Source organism: Antennarius striatus, chromosome 5 (assembly GCF_040054535.1).
Source record: "Antennarius striatus isolate MH-2024 chromosome 5, ASM4005453v1, whole genome shotgun sequence".
Lineage (NCBI taxonomy): Eukaryota > Metazoa > Chordata > Actinopteri > Lophiiformes > Antennariidae > Antennarius > Antennarius striatus.
In genome coordinates, this window is record NC_090780.1 from 23,138,599 (window position 1) to 23,160,217 (window position 21,619).

At 43.5% G+C, this 21,619-nt stretch overlaps 1 protein-coding gene across 2 annotated transcripts in view; it reads left to right on the forward strand.

Annotated features, from left to right (window-relative positions):
- The window catches only part of wnt4 (wingless-type MMTV integration site family, member 4), a 60,825-nt gene that overhangs the window by 29,326 nt on the left and 9,880 nt on the right, over nucleotides 1–21,619 (forward strand). Inside the window, exon 1 of one of the 2 annotated variants that reach the window (XM_068315105.1) lies at nucleotides 15,355–16,022. The exons of the other annotated variant lie outside the window; for it this stretch is intronic. Within the exon in view, the coding sequence (XP_068171206.1) occupies nucleotides 15,820–16,022 (203 nt within the window). The 5' untranslated portion in view covers nucleotides 15,355–15,819. Of the gene's footprint in view, nucleotides 1–15,354; nucleotides 16,023–21,619 lie in introns of those variants that run through there. 2 annotated transcript variants of the gene reach the window in all.

Sequence of the window (21,619 nt, forward strand, 5' to 3'; positions counted from 1 at the left end):
TAACAATTTCTACGTCTAAAGTCTTGACCTTCAAAGTAATGGATATATAGAAAGCATAAAACAAAGAAAAACTGGATGCTGACGATGAATCCCTGTATGAAAAACTTTTGAACTCCTCTGTGAATGCTTACGCGTGTGCGTGCGTGCGTGCGTGCGTGCGTGTGTGTGTGTGTGTGTGTGTGTGTGTGTGTGTGTGTGTGTGTGTGGTACTAATTACACTCGTTCTGTCTACAAAACAGCTTCCCCATTTTTCACCTGCCGAACATACACATTCCGACTTGACACGAAAATCCAACCCTCTCTCTCTCTTTCTGTCTCTCCCCATTTCATCTCATTGCTGCTCTTCTGTACTGGTGTTTGTGTGTGTGTGTGTGTGTGTGTTTGTGAGTGACACTTTACTGATGGAGAAACGTCCATCTGATCCACCTTCTGTCTCAGGTGTCCCTCAACGCTGCTCACAACACATCCGTCATCCTAAAGCTGCCCCGCAGCCCCAAAACACTCCTCATCCTCACCAGCAGCAGCACCAGTCATACACAACTGCACAGATAACATCACACAACTTAACACAGACACCGCAGAAACATCACAACACACACACACACACACACACATGCACACCTTCACCAGTGCAGTTCCACATCTGGATGAGGGAGAAGAGGGCGAAGGGGGTGGGGTGTTAACAAAGAGAGATAGGGTGCCATGACCGGGACCTAAACACACAAACACACACACGTATAGGCGCAGAAGGCCTGAGGCGGATTCTCAAGACCATAATCGCCATCATGGGTGGCGAGATTCACACACATACACACACACACACCTACTGACACAGTCACTGCTGGGCTGCTAACGGAGGTGCGGTGTCAGGATGAAGTGATTGATCTGCAGTGGGTTGGTGGTCACGTCAAACTGGGACCAGTTGGAACCCACTGTGAGTCTGTCATACATGTCTTTTTGTGTGTGTGTGTGTGTGTGTAGTTGCACTGTAGATGGGTGGTAATTCCATCTGGGACCCTCAGAGTGACCCCAAAACATAGAATGACCTCGCGCACACACACACACACACACACACACAAACACACACACACACACCCCACCCGCTCGAGGCCGCACGCAAGCCAAAACACATACTCAGCCGAGTCACACAGATACCGGGTCACCTCCTGAACCCACCCACGACGACAAGAGGAAGGTGGATTTTTATTTTAGTTCATCGAATCCCATTGAAATAGCAGGTTAGCGGAGTTATTAGCATTAGCACCTTGAGCTAAAGAGAGCGAGGCATATTCATGTATCAGGGTTATACACCTGCTCTGTCTTCCATTAGCTCAGCAGCATTAGAAATTGTCATATTTGAAATTTCAATTTCAATTTTAATTAATTCAATTCAAATGAATTATTTCCAATTTTTATCAGGAATCGCAGATTCCTTCTGAAAATCCAGTCCAAGTAAATGATTTCTATGATTTAAGGAATTTCAAATTCTAATCTAAACATTACAAACTGGGACAAGACCAGCCAACATCAGAACTGAAGAAGCCTCTTGGACGAGAGGCGAAACATCTTCAAAAATCTTTCTGAAAGTCCGGCGGATTGATTGAAAACAGCTTTAGATAACATTACAGTTAGATATATATAAATATAATGCTCACAACAGATGCCCATTTACTTCCATTTCCTGGAGGTAAATGGGCATCTGTCAGGCTACCTGCCATGTGTGAAAGCTGAGAGTGCTGCAAATCCTTTATTTTTGACCGTATAAGGTAACTTTTTGGAAGATTCCATCGGTATTATTCCAGAAATTCATGCAGCCTGAGCGGGAGAGGCCGTCACCTCTGTCCATCTAAAACTGGCTAAATCGCTACAAAATAATAAGAACGGCGGAAAGCCACGAAATAGAGCCGGTGAGACCTTGGTGGTGACTTCACCTTGGGGAGCGTCTGTGGTTCTAGCGTTAAAACTCTGTGCCAGGATTCCTCCCTCGCCGTGAGACTTTAATCACTCCGTGTTGATTCAGGCTATTGTATTTTTAATACCCGCCACTTAGGGTGATATCTATGGTAATCCGCGGTGCGGCGTCTGAGTGCGTGCTTGTGTGAACTGTTTTGCTTGGCGGCGTGACTTGAAGGCAAGATAGAGGGGTGGGAGTAAGTAGACATATTAGCACCATCTCAAAAGGTCTTCATAAAGGGCTGGGTCATTGTTGGCGAAACGCACCAATGGGTGCACAAGTAGGGCATTAGTGTATACAGCATCTTAGTAACAAGGAAATGCATGAAACACAATGTTGGGGCGTAGAAACGTAGCGCCGCTGTCGATAAATCATATGGAAAAGCGTAACCTTTGTCCAACATTTTGCTGCACGTTTCAGTCCTGGATGCCTGTCTGGAGCTCGACTGGATGTATATCTGATGACTAATCCACAACATGCTGCTTATTACGGGACATATTTTCCACACGGACTGCACCGGCGTGCAGTATACATGAAAAACACCAGCGACGAGACAAATCAGACAAATTCAACGCAAATGGAAACAAAAGTAGGGAGTCTGCTGCGATCCGATCTGATCCGCTGCTTATCATCAGATAGCATGCGAAGCCACCCAAAGATTCCACAAAGACCACATCTGCTCAGCATATGACCCTCCGCGCATGCCATATACAGCGCTGTACGACGGCCAGGCCTACGCTCAAGAGACAGCAGGGCTCTGCTCTCAAGCTTTTTCATCCAGACAAACGAGCGGGGTCGAGAGAGAAACACGAGGCACGGAGAACGAGATTGATGCGATGGCGTATGGAGTCGAAGAAGTCGAAGAATGACGGCGCAGAGGCGGTTATCAGTCATTAATTTGCGGTGAATTTGTCCGGCGTAGGGCATTGCTTAAGCATGAACGCGCAACGGTGGTGATCTCTTCCAGATGATCGTTTACATGATGGTATCTCGTTCGTCTGTGGATCATCTGACTTACAGTATGCGTTACGATGTTCCAGCCAGTGCTAAACACCCACGCCGACGTTCGGCGTGTCATCATTCTTGTGTCCTGGCGTCGTTTCCACCCTCTCACAACACTTCATATCCACTCTATACGTCGACGGCAGGGGCTCACGTGGGATTTCCATGGCCAGCGTCCCCGCTTTCATATGCACACAAAACAAATAATGTTTTAATGACGCAAAGTGTGCATGGTCTGTATACAACGTATTGTTCTATATCTGCGTCAGAGCGGAAACCGGTCCCTGCTCACTGCCAGTAAAGTCCCATTAATCACCCTTGCACCCAAAAGGCATGCTAGGCCAGCGGACGGGACCTTATGCGTGTAACTCGAAACCACAATGCCTCGCCACTTATGAGCATTGTCCATCCTCCATCGATCACGCATCTGGATCCTATTGTCTCGTGCCCCAACATCAGACAGTCATCTGGATCCCATGGTAGAAAAGGGAGGGAACGGAGGGGAAGAGGGGCACTCCGATTACTGGTAGAGTGATTAATCATAACCATATTGGAAGTAGGATGAGGCAATGACAGAGTTGGACCACAGGGCAGAATCATAATGGCCGTTCTTTTGAGTCTGGGGTGTCAAGATTGAGGGGCTGAAGCCAATAGGTGAAAATGAAGTCAGGATAAAAGGTTGAAGGGCAGGACCTGAGGTGTAACTGAGAAGTTAACGCAAATTAGTGTAAGCCTCTGTTTTACGTTAGCATAAGTAAGTTCTAGCTTGATTCTGATCACCTGAGCCAGAGCTGTTATCTATGCCTGCGCAGACGTGAGATGAAAGATACGACCGAGCTGCACGATTGTATGGTGAGTTAACTCAGCTGATGTGTAAATGAGGAACTTCTCAGCTGGGGAAGTTCGCCTGTACGAAGCACAGCAACTGTAGTCCATCTAGAACGGACAAGCCGACAGTCGACACTTGTGTGATTCGCTGCAAGGATCTGCATATTAGGAATTTGTGTCATCAGTGCACACTTTTTTGTCCTGAGCTGCATGCATACTCTATATGCAGATGGAACACATTGCCTGCACATGTGAACATGATGGCTTACACATTTTATGGAGTATTACTGAATAACATGTGATTCCACTGTCTGTTCTGGAATGTGTACTACATCGGGTATCCAAGTAAGCGGATGTAGTAGACCTGTAGAGCCTACAAATACAGTTCTCTGCTATGTAGGCAAAGGAATGGACAAACATTTACATATTTTTCAATGATGTCTTTAAAACTAATTATACTTTTTTCTCTAGCTGGTTATTCCATTAAACCAGGCTAAGGGAACCAATCGACTTTAACGTAGCACATCTGACCTCTGCAAGAAACGGTGCAGTGTGCAGTTGATTATTGAACCCAGCTGGACGTACCCTCGAGCTTATGGAGTAAAGAGACCCTCCTCAAATCTAGGGCATACATAAAAATTGTGTTTTTGATATGATTTTTGCAGAAAAAAAGTAGGATTACTGTGTTATATGCCTGAAAAAGACAAAGAAAGTGACACCTATTTCTTTGTCTCTCTTACAATTTCTCCATCACTTCAGCTATCTCTTTCTCACCACAACAGCAGAAAGTGGCCCACTTTGAATCCTGGATCTGCTCAAGGTTTTTGACTGTTAAAGGCAGCTTAGTCTCAGCAGAGTCATCGGCCATCACCACCACCACCAATAAAGACTCCTAGACTCTGTTGGAGTTTTATGCTGCTCCATCTCTGGGCTAATACGCTACAACTGCAATCTTGTTGAAAACTGTCAAAGATCTACTTACTAATTATCACATAAACATTCATCTTTAATCAGTTCACATTCCTCTCCTGATTGAAACAGAAATGAATGCCTTATTATTTGTTAGCAAACTTACCATGCGCTGTACTTTCTTTAAACATTCAGCAGCATCAGGTCGGGAATTTGACTTGGTTTCAAGATTATCAAGATATCAATGTTAAATTTTTGTCTTTGCATTGAGGGCATTATCTGTGAAGAAGTTAAAAGCAATCCTGTAATTGCCCCCATCCTGCAGTGGTAAAGAATAATCCTTATAAAGATTCTGTATGTAGATCTGGATCAAAACCAAAATCTGAACAGACTGTTCTTTGGGTCGTAACCTACCCTCATAAAACAAAACTTCCTTGGCAGAGCGAAACTCTGACAGACATTTGGCTCAATGCCTGTAGGTGGATAATATATAAAATAAAATAGAACATCATATAACATTAAACAAAGAGGAAGACAAAGGAAAGAGAAATTCTGGTGCCAGCAAAGCAAGATAAAGATATGACGGAAACTTTCTCTATGTAGAGTTTCATTTTTTTCATCATTTTTTTTTTTCATAAGCTTAGGGACTTGATGCTTAATGGAGGGAGTGCTGGGAAAATAAAGGAGGTGATGTAGTTGTATTGTCTAACATGGGATTGCTAATGCTAAAAGGAATGACAACAACTTGTTTTTATCTCACAATCATTTGTCCATGACAGTCCTCGCAAATTGTGGCAGAATGAAAGAGGAACTGTTGAAAGGCAAAACTGAAAATCAATAAATCTGTCTTGTGATTTGAGCGAGGCTCGCCAGATGCTCGATTCCAGACAGAACTCTAAAATATCTACTTCTTCTTTCCCTTCTTTCTCCACCTCTGTTCACAAAAATGTCGGCGCCTGACCAAAGGAATTCGCGAAAAGAATGGGGTGTGCGATGCTAAAGCTCTTCCAGAACCTCATCCCGTATCATTGAGTCCTTCAGAAACAAACCACTGTTATAGAATACGTTCGGTATTGTCTGAAACACAACTGGATGCCTGGATTTAGACCATGATCAATGAAGTATCTGTCTTTCTACAAGCATTCTTTATGCTTTAGTTCAATGAAGAGTATACTTTCTTTAGAAAAGTACATAATTTAGGTTAAAAGGATAGAAGCTACAAGTTAACCCTGACGTCACCTGGCAAACAGACGAAAAATTAAAGAGCAACACTGTCCTCATCAAGCACAGCATCCATTTTGACTCATAGACAATAAAAAGGAGCTTTATTGGTTCATCTTTGACATGTTAACATGACATCGAGGGCAACTGTATATCCAAAACTTTTCAAAACATAAGCCCAAAAGTTTCAGGGCTATATTTTGGTTTTGGAAAGGAGAAGAAATGTCCGTGAACCACAGCTACCAACCAATGCCTGCTTCAAAATTCATTAAACCGGCCTTGAGAAGAGAGTAGTCAGAAGTGTTTGCAAGAGACTTTCAAGTGTCTTTAGCTCTTGGAAGCTAACACAGCTAATACTATACTACTGTATGATTGAGTGCAATTTTACTTTTCCAAATTGCTGCCATGGCAAAGTTGGACTGGACGGTCTCTTTGCATTTTGTCGATGATATTCTTCTACTCCTAATTCAACAACAAATCTGTTTACTGAGGAATTATTTGTGCTCGTTTTGGGCTTGTAGAGGTCAGAGAAGATCATTGACACGTCAGCCGGTATCCTTTACCATCATTCCATCGTGTTGAAACACGATGGGTTCTACAGATGAACATCAAACATTTGCTTCTATCTTTGATGTGCAGATCAGAGCAATTGATGCTGAGCTTTATGGGATGGAGTTGGTTCAGAGTATGGAATATGTTTTCCGGCTGTGTGTGTGTGTGTGCGTGTGTGTGTGTGTGTGTGTGTGTGTGTGTGTGTGGCTTCAACAGTAAGAATCCGGATGACTCATTATGCCCCTTTCCTACCCCCCATTCGACCTCTCATTCAACCCCAACTCTGATCAGACGCCCCCAATCCTGTCCTGGCACCTCTCCTTCTGCCCCGTTCGGGGTGATAAGCCCCAATTAAGACTGCCCTCATTCAGAGTTCACACACACATACACATACACACATATACAAATGTAAAACTACATGTAAGTGAGCACACACACACTCACACTCACACGCACACACACACACACACACACACACACACACACACACACACACTGGTCAGGTGCCTCAGACAGAATTCCCCTGTGTGATTAGGCTTAGTGAGCCATCTCCTCTCTCCAACCTGTCGCCAGTAGCTCTGCTGGGCCTTAACACCCAGCCAGCTGGCAACACAACACCACTGTCTGTGTCCAGTGTGTGTGTGTGTGTGTGTGTGTGTCGAATTTCTCTTTCACATAGATCTACACTGTGCATGCATGTGTGTGTGTGTGTGTGTGTGTGTGTGTGTGTGTGTGTGTGTGTGTGTGTGTGTGTGTGTGTGTGTGTGTGTGTGTGTGTGTGTGTGTGTGTGTGTGTGTGTGTGTGTGTGTGTCTGCTGTCTGCAACCCCTAAAGCTGTGTGGATTAGTGACAGAACCCCACGACAGCATGACAAGGCTTTTGTCTCTGGAGCCCAGAGGTTTTATGGCTGAGCACGTTGTTGTGTGTGTATGTTTGTGTGTGCATGTGTGTGTGTGTGTGTGTGTTATGAGTGAATGTGTATGCGCGCGCATTTCCGTGTAGCAGCTGTGTGCGAGTGCATGCGCTCGAATGTGGGCACGAAGCAGGAAAGTTGTGTTGTCTTTTATTTCCAAACCATTTTTTCAGTCTTAATCATAGTGTGAAGAATAGAAAAGTTGTCAATAGAGAGCCTTGTGGTTTAGAGGCAGGCTTGTCACCTTGTTTGTGCATGTCTGAGTGTTTCTGTTAGTTGTTTATTTATGTATTTTACTCTCAGTAGTAAAGGAGTTCATGATGAGCGGTAGGTTTGTGTGAAGAAAATGATCCATACGTGCACTTTTCTATCTGGACAGTTAATCCTAAGGTCTTTTCTCTTGCTAAATAAAACAAAAATCAACACATCTGGAAGGCACACACAACTCTTCCATTATGAGGTTGTGCAGCAATCAGCTTTTTGTTATCACAAGGTTTGGTATTTTCCTGACCTTGAAACACACTTTGCCCATCTGTAGGGTATTTTGTTCCCAGCGCTCCACAGGTGTGAGGAGAGGTCGACGTGTGGACGATTCCTCCAGAGGAGTCTCCTGCAAAGATTGTCTGAGAATCCACAACAACTAAACACATGAATAAAACAACAACAAAATAAATAATTATGTTTTTTATTTCTGTGGGTGAAGGATTGGGTGATTGGGCTCTCCCCTTGACCTTCATGTGAGAAACTGGACCTTTCTGCAGCTTCACACTCACATTTTTTCAACTTTCTTCCAGCTGGAGAGGAAACTACTCGCTGCTGAGAAATAAACACATTTATAGTTGTGGCTTCTGTCAATAGAAACAGAGGAAATCACAGCCAGTAAAGTTTGGGGAGAGACGTCCAACCAAAACCCAGAACCGGCACCGATGGAGTCGACGCCGAGAAAGCCCACCTGCCTCTACCTCAGATTAATTTCTCACTCTTATCCCTCATCATTCCATCATGATTGGGCAACACAGTTTGACCTGTGGTCTTCTGATTGATCGAGAGTATAACCAATCACATCGGCTCAAGCTTATCATCCTTAGTCTCAGCAGAGTCATCAGCCGCCCCCACCACCACCACCTGTACCCAGACACTCTGGTGTGACTTATCTTGGTTCTTCCCAGAGAAGACTCCCTCAATCACAATCGCCCTGAAGACTCCAAGCAACCCGAGTGTAACTTTGTGTTTAGGGTGTTTACATGCTAAACTTATCTGGTAATAATAATAGAGAGACATAATATTGTAACAAGTGTTGGAAAGCTACGAGGGCGTGTTGGCGAGTTCTGTTTCTATAAAGTTCTCTTTATATCACATTGTCTGACAAAATTGTCTCCAGACTTCCTTCCTGCTTGTTAATCTCATGGAGAGAAAAACTTATTTTCAAGGTCTAATTATAATTTCATCAGATTCCACCCAACTATGCGGGACTGTGTTTTAATTATTTTTGTCTCGGATGCCATCATTCCACTGTGGTGTGGGAGAATTTTTCTCCAAAGCCCATAAAACCTACGTTGAAACTTGCCTCGCCCTGTCTGTAATCATAACGTAGAACATTTCACAAGTATGACTTTTTGGGGGGAGACTTTAAGTGTCCCCTCATGGTCAAAACCTGTTCCGATGGCATTTCCACACAACTGATTTTTCCAGCCTTTATGCCAGCCCAAGTGTGTGCATGTGTGTGTGTGTGTGTGTGTGTGTATGTTGGCTGAAATGTGTGGTCAGTATTGGCTTTTTGCTGAAAGCAAAAGCTCCTCCAAAGCCACAGACAAAGCCACAGCAGGTGGATGGGTAGCAGGGTGGAGGAGGCGAAGGGAGGGGACGAGGGGGTGACGGAGGTCTCAATGCCTCTCCTCATCACGCTCCTCGACTCTGAAGAAAAGGTTGATTAATCGGAGCCTAATAGGATGGAGGGGCCACACTCCCCCCCCTTTAGCGAAGCCGGCAGTACTACAGCCGACTGACGGAAGACTGGCTGAGAGAAAAACCTCAAAATTCATAGAAATATTTTGCTTTAACGCGGCAAATAACGTGTCTTTAAAGGCTGTCTTTTAAAGTTGAATCAGTGAAATAGATAATTGTATCCTCGGCGCGTTCGAATTTAAGATTTGTCCAAAGTTTATTTATTTTATGATGATTTAAAAGATGTCAAGGCTGAGATGGGAATTTGATTAAATTATAGGAGAGCAGACGTATCAAAACAAATCCACCGAGCTGAGTGAGTCAGATCAAAACAACGTGCTGAAAGACAGTAAAATGCAAAGCAGTTATCTGTGAGTTTGTGGCTATGAGGAAATCCTTTCTCATTCTGCAGACATACAAATAAGAATAGTGATGATTGTATTTTTAAAGTGGCAGATTTGTGATATACCTAAAAACTAAAAAAAAAATCCCAAAAAAAAACAGTTGTTAAGGTGCTAACTTCAATAAAAGAGATTAGCAGGATGGTTTTGCTAACTTTGAGTGTTTTTATGCCCGGCAGTGGAAATATTGCTGAGTAACTCCATCAGATATTTGCTGACGCAGCATCACCCTGCAGCACCAACCGAAGTTGGCAGCGGGGGCCCCGAGGGCGACCCGTTGATTGCTGCTGTTCCTGCGACGCCTGCCAGGCTTTGTAATGGACGCCTTTTTGGGCCCTCTCAACCAAGCTCAGTCTGGCCCTTAGCAAGGCCTCTGGGAGCCCGCCATTGACTCCCCATTGTCTATGTAGGAGTGTGTGTGCTCTGTGTGTGTGTGTGTGTGTCCAAAGGGGTCATGGAGGCCTCCTGGGGGCCGGTGACTCCTCTTTGTCTCCGGTTGGCCTGCTGTCTTTGTTATGACAGTTGGACTGCTTTTATACAGACTAAATCACCGCTCTCAGCTGTTCATTTACTGGACTAACCCCAGACAGCCCTGGTGACACCTAACACACACACACACACACACACACACACACACACACACACACACACACACACACACACAACATCATCCTCTTCTACTTCACTGCATCCTTCTCTTTCACCAGGAAACTTGTTCAACCCCACCGTGTGAAAACCTCTAAAGGAGAGAAGAGGATAAAATGAAAAGGAGGATGAGGAGGAAGGGTAAGAAAGTATAGGAAGGGAGGGGGGAGGCCAAGGGGCATTTCACCTCTGACCTTTGTGTAATGGCTAGGGCACCGGAGGGGTCAGGGGACGCACCAACCCAGGCTAATCAGTAACTATTGGCTAGATATGACGCACAAATAGAAAGAAGAGAAACACAACAAAGTTCCGTCCGATTGAAATTGGATTTATCTGAGCGACGGGAAATAAATGATCGATTATAGTTAGAAGTACAATAAGACACAAACCTCATTTAGTCACTATAGAAGCAGCAACTTGTGGATTCATCAGGGGGAAAATATAACTGAAGCAAAGGAATAGTCTGAAAATACTAAGAAATATCAACAAAGCAATAAATTACAATCAAGAAATAGAATCGACAAATCAGAAAACATCGTGTTCTTCCTCGTTTTTGTCGATAGATATGAGAAAAAAATGATTTAAACAACTTAAAAAGGCACTTAATTGTGTTTGTGAAGCCGGCGTTGCACTAGGTGATTCTATTGGTGGGTTATTTTCAAGTGTTTGGAGGAAAATGAGATTTTTGGATTATTTAGTATAAGAAATGACTTCTCTTTACAGATTAAAGGTGAATGATGTCATCGTCCATATCTACAGTCAATATTGAATAGTATTGATCCAGCTTAAAGACAAAAGGACTGGAAATGTGCGTGTGTGTGTGTGTGTGCATGTGTGTGTGTGTGCGTGCGTGTGTGTGTGTGTGACCTGTTTTTTTAGGAGTTAACCTTTTTACTTTCTAATCATCTTCAGAACAAACCTTTTTAGAACCCAGACAGATGTGCAAACATCTGTCTAATAGTTGGCAGACACTAAAGGATTTTTTTTTGCATCAAAATAAAGGAAATGTATTATTATTCCAAGAGAAATGGAAAAAATATTGAAAAATGTCACACTTGATTAAAAAATAATAATTCTGGATCAGATTTATTGGAATCTACATCAAAATTTCATCAGTAACAAACACAAGAGGAAAAACAAAACAGACTTGAGTTAAAGTTTCTTGTTAATTCTGGAATTTTTAGGTTTAAATATATAAAGATATCCAATAATGATCTTAAACTGAAAATTCTGCACCTGAAAACTTCTAAAAACCAAAATTGTAAAACCTCTAGCTGTGATTTCTTGCTCTTCATCGGCCCATGGCGTCATCTTCTTCATGTGACACGAGTTACGTAAACTTAGATTCAGCATCAGCTGACTTAGATTGAGGAGAGCCAAGGAGAACAAAAACTGATGAAGATGCTGCTGGAAGAGAATCCTGTCAAAGGTCCTGATGGAGAGATGAAGACAAGAAGAGGAAGAGATCAGGATGATCCGTTGTCAACTCACACCGTCTCTGGAATAAACCCCTGCTAACCTTTTTCCTCCTCATCCTCTTCTTCAAACATCTCCTCATCCTCCTCGGCGTGATATATGAGCTCCATCTGAGGAGGAAGAGACTTGTCTGTAATGTCATATCTCTTCACACCGTGTGTGTGTGTCTGTGTGTCTGTGTGTGTGAGAATGTGTGTGTTGATTTGCGCACGCCTGTCTGTGTGTGTGTGTCGCCGGAGAGTAAATGTTAGATGTCCGAGCAGCATTAGTGTTACCGGGGTGATGGCACAGGAGTGTAAAGCCAGGAGCAATATAAAACCTGTGCTTTCCAGAACGCCTTTGTGCAGGGGCGTGTGTGCCAGCTCCTGTTGCCATGGCGATCGGGGGGGGGGGGGTCATTGGGGTAACACGTCCTGACTAAGACCTTTTTCTCTCATGACCCCTTTGGAGCGGGTTTCCCTGGGTCCGGTGAGAAAACGCACCGTCCGTACCTGTTCATCTTTTGTGTGTGTGTGTGTGTGTGTGTGTGTGTGTGTGTGTGTGTGTGTGTGTGTGTGTGTGTGTGTGTACATTTATACATTAAGCTTTGATCCCTATACGCCATGGGGAACTATTTGATGGAGGCATGACAAAAACAGTTGTCAGATTTACAATTGTCCCATTTCTAATGTCGTTTATCTTTTTTCAGCTGTGGATAAATTGAGAACAAAAATTGTTATTGGGTCATTTGTTCATCATTTGACACACAGATGACTTTTCACCAGAATCTCATTTGGTTCTGACCTCACGGGTTTCATGCGTGTCTTTGTTACAGATCAGGTCATAGAGTTCGTTTTACTTGGACCTTAAACTTTCCTCTCAGCCGTCGGTCCCAAACATTTTCAGTTTACTCTCCCCTACAGGACTGGTTTGTTTGAGGCTTCTTCTGCTTGATTAAAAAGTCCCAGGCCACATTGCATTTTCAGTAAACAATAGGAAAATCAATTGAAGCTTGTTCTATTTTTGTATATAAAATTATATTTCACTACTTCTTGTTTTTATTACATTTAAGATGTTAAAAGAATCTGACTTAAGTCCAAATTAAAAAGATGGTGTTTGCTTTCATGAGTTTTTTTGCTCAAAAATTCACTCATTCATTGAAAATGTTTCATGATTTACATACAAAATATTTGGAAAATGAAAAAGTTCGATAATCAGTTAAATATTTGCAATAAAACTTATTTTTTTTACTCTTTCTAATGTACAGTTTTACTGAATATAAATACATCCCGACTTGAAGACAAATTTCCATATTTTCATACATTTCAGATGCATCACCTGTAACACCCCCCCCCCCCCAGTTGACCAATCAGCAGCTGATCCCAGACTCATGTGACCCCTGTGAGGCCTCCTGGATGTGGAGGTGGTGGCTTCATGCTGCAGCAGCAGTGTGTCTGAGTCTCCCTGACAATCTGAGCCCGGTCCCGGTGCTGAAGCCAGTTCCATGGAAGGTCAGCAGGTTCCCACAGCAGCGACGCTCCGCTCGACCGGAAGCTTTGACTCTGTGGCTCCTCGGAGGAAACTGTAGTTTCCATCTAGATGAGGAGAAACTTCACAGCCTGTTGTCTGAGAACATCCTCAGGGTTCAGCTGCTCCTGGTTTGGGCTCATGATTGACTTTTATTTCCCACTGATGGATTAATTTAGTTTGAATCCTGCTGCTATAGGGATCACACGTGTGTTTGCGTGTGTGTGTGTGTGTGTGTGTGTGTGTGTGTGTGTGTGTGTGGACACCCTTAGCAGGGTGTATTCTTAGCTGCCTAAAAAGTGAAAGTGAAATGAGATTAAGCTGCACACTAAACCGAACCTCAACCACCAACACACACACACACACACACACACACACACACACACACACACACACACACACACACACACACACACACACTCATGTGTTGCTTTACCACATGAGTTACAACAACTCATCATCACTGAATCCATGCAGCATCATTCCTTCATCCAACCTCTCTAAAGTTAAACCTGACAGTCGGAGTGTTTGTTTGTAGGATTTTAAATAAAGTTTAAACTTTTAACCTTTAACAACAATAAAATAATAATTTAATTTAATGTTCAAACATGACGCTCAAGTTAGCAGGTGGCAGCAGCTTCCTCCATCTTTTCACGATGTTCATTAAATCACATTATTTTATTCTCTAATCTTACACCTACATTGAAGCAGAGTAGTTTTAAAACTTCGTTATTTTTACTTTAACATGATAAACTTAATTTATTATTTGTTTACTTATTAGTTTGTTTATTGATCTCTTGATGAATACTTTGATACATCATAGCTTCCTTATATTTGTTCATTCATTTGTGTCTCTGTCCACTTCTTTGTTTGTGCATATTTTTATGTTTTCATCCACTTATGCATTTTTTGTTTGTTTGTTTGTTTGTTGTTTTGTCATTTCCTGTGCACGCATGGACATTCTTGTCTTCAACGCAGCGTTCAGATCTTTGTGACGCTGACACGACTTTTAAAAAAAGAAAATCTCTTCTCTATTTCCAATCTATTCTAATCCGATCGTTTTATTCAAACTGAACGGACTGTCAGAAGGAATCCGATGTCGGGTTCCTGACGGAAACAAACGTGTTTATTAGAAACACACTACACGTTTGTGCATCTTTTTATACACCTTTCCTCCCCTTCCTTAATTCAGTCTGACATATTTGGAAACTGACTGGGATTCTCACTGGAGTTAAATATAAAAGTCCTGCGGATTTGAACAGCTCGTTTGTGCCTATGGACGTCCCTCTGCGGCCGCACAATAAATAAAGTGCGTGAATTTTGTTGTTGTGTAAATAAATTATAACGTTAAGAGTCTTTCTTAACTCGCCAGGTTCAGGTGCGTCACGCTGCGCCGTTTTGGTGCGACGGACGCGCGTCTGCCGCGCCTTTTATTATTATCCTCCCCCAAAGTTTTCATCAATCAGTCGTGTGGAGCTGACGTTCGTCTTATTATTGGGATTTGCTGGTTTTAAAATGCAGACATTTAGCAGCCGAGCTTTAAATAGCCCGTTGACCGCAGAATATTTGGTTGAGTGTGTGACAGGGAGTGTGAGGTGCTGCCAAGAAGTGTGTGTGCGGGGTTTTTTTTTTTTGGGGGGGGGGCGGCGTGTGAGTGAAAGCGAGCGTGTTTATGTGTGTGTTGGAGAGGAGTGGAGGGTGGCTGGGGAGGGGGGGGGGGGGCGCTGGTGAATGGCTGCGCTATTGCATCCTCCCAGGAGACCTCTCAAACACACACATTGTCCCGTGTACTCTCTCTCTCACACACACACACTCTCTCTCTCTCTCTCTCTCACACACACACACACACGTATTACCTTAGCAGCGCATTAAACCCGCCTCCCTCAATCCCCCCCCCTCCCAAAAAACTCCCATTTCTCTGACATACCTCTATGTCCTCGCACCGCCCCTCCACTAAAGTCTGCACACAGTCTCTTCTCTGCCAGACTCACCGAGAGACGGTGGTGTGTGTGGAGAGGACCCGTGCGTATTTACGCTCAGAGTGTGTGCGCGTGTGTGTGTGAGTGTGTGTGTGTGTGTGTGTGGAGAGAGCCTGAGGAGAGCCCCGCTTGTCCTCCAACGGAACCGGACGCAGCGCTTTGATAAACCTCCACAGAGGAGGAAGAACCGCCTGAAAGCTCGAACATTTCTTTCCTTTTTTTATATTTTTTATTCCACATTCTCTTTGCGCGCACTCTCTCTCCTGGCTGGCTTTGCGTCAACGCGCAGCTGAGAAGGAAGGCAAACAAGTTGAATAAGAAGGGACCAATTGAGCCAGAGAATCAGGATTCCCATTCTCCCCACCTCCTCCTCCTTCTCCTCTTCCTCCTCCTCTTCATCCCTTCACCGTCCGGCAAAAGGAGGATCGGGGAAAAACCGGCTGGACGGACCGTGACGCTGCGCGCCCTCCCCGGTGGCTCATCCACTGGATGCGGGACGATGGATTAACAGCCTTCTCCGGACCCGACCGGACGTTGCTTGTTTCCCCCCTCCCTCCTGTCCACCTCAGGATTATTTCCATCTTTCTCCTTCCTTGCCTCCATCTTTCCCTCGAGATGACTGAGGAATATGTTTTGCGGTGCGTCCTGATGCTCTGCTGCGCGCTCCTCTCGGCCAACGCCAGTAACTGGCTGTAAGTTGTTCTTCCTTAATCCTGATGTGAAAACTGGTTTCCATCACTTTCTTCTTCTACACTTTAACTCATTTACACCTGACTTCCTCCACATCCTCCAGTCTACTCATCCTCTCCTGTCGCGTTTCCCCTCCATCAGCTCTGTGGCCGCTCAGGTTAATTGTTAACCATCAAACACACACTTTCCCTCTCTCTCTCTCTCGCTCTCTCTCTCTCTCTCTCTCTCTCTCTCTCTCACACACACACACACACACACACACACACACACACACACACACATGCACGTGCACTTAATAACTTACTTACATCCATCCCTCTGCAAAGATACTCACAAAAAGTTGCTTGCAGGTGAAAAGCGCGTTTTTTTTAAAAGCAAGATGCAGGTGGAGTTTCATCCTCAAGAAAATGACACTCCGTTTTGGACGCGATAAATTATAGTTTTATATTTAATGTCAGGTGGAAAGTGAGAGAGGGGAATAAATGCCGAGCGGGACTGTATGAAGTTCATAGAGTTTGTCTCAGGTGGTTTCTTTTAAAAAAAAATTTTAAAAAACAAAACAAGTTCCTCTGATTACAATAATTTCGCAAAAATCAAAACTTATTTTAATAACGTGCGCGTTTTTTTCTAAAAAAACAAACAAAACAACAACAACAAAATGTCAAACCGAAGAAATTGAGCATCAGTTGAACCTGTTTGACCCTCATCCTGGAAGGTCAAACATCTCAACGCCGGAATTTATTCCAAACACGATGAATCAGACTTTTCCTTTAAATCCTGTCGGTGTCGCGGTGAGGATCCCACACGGGGGGGGTCGATCGCTCGGTTGAGCGTGTGTCTGCTCCCCCGGCAGCCCAGTGGGAGGTGGTTATAGGCTGGTTTTGCGCATTCCTTCGCGGGCTCCGCTCCATTTTCTGCTGCCATTCATTCCACTCCACTTTAGCAAATTTACGCGCAGCGCTTGACGTGAAGGGAGGACCTCCCGCTCCGGTGGCAGAGACGGACCTTAAATCTCCCTGCCGGGACTTTAATTGCGTAATTGGAGTGGTGCGTTTTACGCGTGTGTTTCCATATGTTTAGGGTGATACCTTTGCGTATTTACGCAGCGGGGATCGCGATGCCTGCGTCGGAACTCTGTCGTGGAGCTTCGTAATGGTGCGGTTTGGGGCTGAAGGTGTGGTGACAGCAGCGCAGAAGCAGGCATGTACAGGCAGGCTGCCGAGCTGCCAGACTGATCACACTGTTCAGGGAAGTCAGTGCCGGACTGGGTGTCAGTCTTCAGCCCCACAACAGTGGGGTTGTTTGTTTATTTGTTTGTTTGTCTGCAAGATACCTCAACTAATGCTCATGAAGTTTTGTGCAAACGGGAGATTTTAGGATGAGGAAAGGTTACTTTTATTTTTGTAGCAGATCCCGATCCAGATGCTGATTCCAGATTACTTCCTTTCCGACATCCTGATCCGGAGGTCCTTTTTTAACATTTTGTGATGTCATAAATCATCATGATTCGTTATTTAGAATGAAAACCACCCCAAGTATGGAATACTCAGGGTGGTTCGCTTTAATACGATCCAGATTCAGATCACAATCCAGATCATAATCCAGATTTGGAGGATTGAAATACTGTTTATGTATTATAAAAAGGCAGGGCTGATTATGGCAATCCCACCAAGTTGTTCTGATGCATCGAAAGTTTTATGGAGACAGAAAATAGATCCAAATCCAAATTAGAGTGCAGTGACCTTACGGTGACATCACCATGGCATAAGGAGCAACGACACAACTGATGATACAAAATGGAATGCACCCCACACTGTCCCAATTCCTCTGATAGAGGCTTATTAGCATATAGTGCCATCTCATATCAACACATTTTAAATCCTATCCACATATCAGCCTCCAGATTTACGCATTTTATGTGAAAATATTTGCTAGAAATGTGATTTTCGGTCATCTAAACTGAAAAAGTAACTTTCATCTTTATCTTCAGGCTGTTTTGGGTTTTTTTGCCAGCATTGTTTCACCAGTGGACACGAGAATTCAGTGACTCCTCTAAAAATGTGATTGATGTCTTCTTTTTCTTCTATGGTGGTCTGAAAACCTGGAATTTTTTTTGCTCCACGTCTGCTCATAAACCGTGTCGGTAGAATTCTGACTGATTATTGTTCTTTTAAACGTTTCCTCCTGCTCTCAGCTGTTGTTACGTCACGTTAAACCACATCAGGAGGAGAAATGTTTTTCCAGCTCACCTGTAGCTCTGAACTTGGCCTGCTACCTTTAGCGTGCGAGCCAGGATGTGATCACTTTACCAAATCTCTGCGGTTGCTGAGTCATGTTTAGTGTTTGAATGGTGGCTACTGTTCATCAGTTCGCTCGTCACGAGGGTTCTCCTCCTCTTCCTCCTCTTCTTCCTCTTGCTTTGCTCCGACTGGTCCGGCTGCACCTGCACGCCACTTTCCCTGTGTGTATGTGTATGTGTGTGTGTGTGTGTGTGTGTGTGTGTGTGTGTGTGTGTGTGTGTGTGTGTGTGCGTGCCAGCGGTGGCACAGGTTCAGGAGTTACCACAGGAAGGCCAGCCGCTCACGTTGAAACTGACAGCTGTGTGAACTCAGTGTGAAAAAAAGGGGAGAAGGAAAAACGGATATTTAACGTGGATCGAAATCAGAGAAGATGGAAAAGTAATGAGCAGCGAGAAATTAAATGAGTTTACCCAGGAATTAATTTAGTGGACATTTAGGGAGCAGTGGAATGAGTTCTCAGGTCATCGATACACACAAACGCACCGATGTCATCAGTCAAAAAAAATAACATACCTGCAAATTAACATGATTGGATTGTAATCATTAATAGATTAGAGTCATTAGAAGACAAATGTTTTAGTTCTAACCCCGCCAGCAGCTCTGTGAAGCCGTCATCTTTACACTATGTTAGCACACTAACGTAGCATGTCAGCACCAGCGTATTAACATACTGAGAAAGTACACTGTAATGTTTATGCTGTGTTAGCACACATACGTAGCATGTCACCACCAGTAAACTGATATGCTAACACGCTGAGAAGGTGCGGTATGGTTTCTATGCTATGTTAGCACAATAACGTAGAATGTCATCAGCATATAGTGGTAACATGCCGAGAAACTGAAGTATAATGTTTGTTTAAAATGTTTACCTTAGCATGTTTTGTGGACATTTTGATTTAATTTAATTTAATCTAATTTAAATTAATCTAATTTAAATTAATTTAATTTAGTTTAATTTAATTTAATTTAATTACAAAATTAAATTAAATTAAAGCATGATTTGTGGACATGCTAATCTTTTTTGGATGAGCGTGAAACATGTAGCATTGTTGAGTTTAGGAAAGTCAACAGTTTTTCAGAGTTTAAATTGGTTAAATGTAAAAGAGTTCAGTGTTCTTTTGTATTCTATGAACAACTTTACCAGCTAAAAAAAAGAAAAAAAACATTGTTTTTGAATAAATACTTTGATCAGCGCCAGAAATAGATTATAATCATTTATTTTACAATTTAAATTGAATGAATATTTGGTTTTTAAACGAGGGTTTACAAGCATAGGGTCAAATTCAGACGTTTAGTAGGAGAAGATAGAGCAACCGGTAAAGTACTGCAGGAGAAAGATTCTGTCTGTGTGTGTGTGTGTGTGTGTGTGGGTGGGTGGGTGTGTGTGCGTGTGTGTGTGTGTTAACATACATGCATGTGTCCTGGAAAAACCATGGTGAGGTTCTTCCATAGAGGGCAGCTGATGGGTAACCAGAGAAAGCAGAGACCTTGGCATTGCAGTACACGCTGGCGCCTCACACGTCTTTCACACACAGATACACACACACACACACACACACACACACACACACACACACACACACACACACACTGAATGTGGTGAAGCTTTGGCATGTCATTTCGATCCCTTTTGTCACCATGGTGTGCACAATTATCGTGACACACTTGGAGCCTCGGGGAATCGCTCTGGATGACTAGATTATCGCCAGGAGACTCGGGCCGACTAGGAAGCACCTGGGTCGATGAGAGACGGGAGGCGGATCTGGCAGATCCACAAAGAGGTGTTTGGAGGCTTTTAGGAGACATAACACACTCCATGGTGACCACATCGGTCGGCTGGTGCTCCCGGGTAACAATGGCTGTGAACAGCTGATCGCATTTCTAAATGCGTATGCAGCTTCTGTTTGATGCATTGAATAGTGAGTACATTAACAGCGAGGGGGTAATTATCTTCCCGAAAAACTAAGATGTTTCCTCTGCAGTGACGCTCTACTTCCTGAATGTCTGCTCTCCTGCAAGAGTGACATCACGAGCCTTGTGACCTCTTGACCCTCAAGAACCTCATGAAGGTAACGTTTTCCTGCCATTCAAGATGAAAAATACGGTGAAATCAGAGGAACTGAATGATCGATTGAAGAAACAATAATTCCTTTCCCTCGTGTAACGTCAGAATAAACTATAATCGCCTCAACTTTGTGCTTTAATAATTGGTTGGTAGACAAATGTCTTCTTGTTTCATAGTAAACCTTAAATAAAAACTTTTAGGAGCAGAACATTTATGGTCTCTGATCAGCTAGGGAAGGCAAGCTACGGGATAAATGAGAGTTATTCCGGAATTTCAGACTCAGTCTGACCAGAGAGCTCTTCTTAAATCAACTCAGGACTTGTTGATATACCTGTGTTTACAGGTAAATATAGTGCTGTAAGCAGAAAGGTACTCGGTGCTTGTCTAAACCTGCTTGTTGTACACGAATGAGTTACACTTTACAAGCAGGGATCTTTTATTGTCTATCCAGTGGTTACGACTCCTGGATGAGTTTCAAATGACACAGTGAAAATAATCTTTTAGCATGCTAGTGCGCTAAACTGATTGCGACTGACATTGTAAAAGCATGAAAACATGTTGCATCAAAGCGTTCCACGATTGATCAACATTAACTACACAAAAAGTTGATGATACCCGTCGAGACCGATTATTTATTATAAAATAAAACAAAACTATTTTAAGCGAGAAGCGTTATGTTAAAACTTGCAAAAGCTGATTTTATCCTGCATGTCTTTCATAGAATTCGATCACACTTCTAGGTTGTTGTGAGGCATTTTGAGCCACATTTAGCCCTGCGTTTGGTTAGCTGATAGGCCAACTTTTCTATTACTAAAGCTACAGAACTTAATAATCACCTGTTGCTGCATCTTGCGTTCATAAACCTCTCGCAGCTTTCGCCTCCCAAGAGGTTGACATGTCTGGTATGGAAGATGGAACATTTGTGACGTCACCTGAAACACCTTTCCAGACACAAACCAGGTGATTATAAAGCAACGCCGTGGAAAGACGCTGACATTAAATGAGATTGACGTAGGCCTAAAGCGTGAACGTTACGCCAACACACACGTGAACACACACGGTATTCTCTGAGTGATTCCTCGCTGTAAGCGCTAACACCAGGCAGGAGGTTAATTTCATGGCTTTTATTGCCTCTTTTCCTAAATGTGTGCTAGCGTGTGTGTGTGTCGGGGGTGTGTGTGTGTGTGTGTGTGTGTGTGTGTGTGTGTGTGAGGGCTGTGGTATTGGCAGAGCG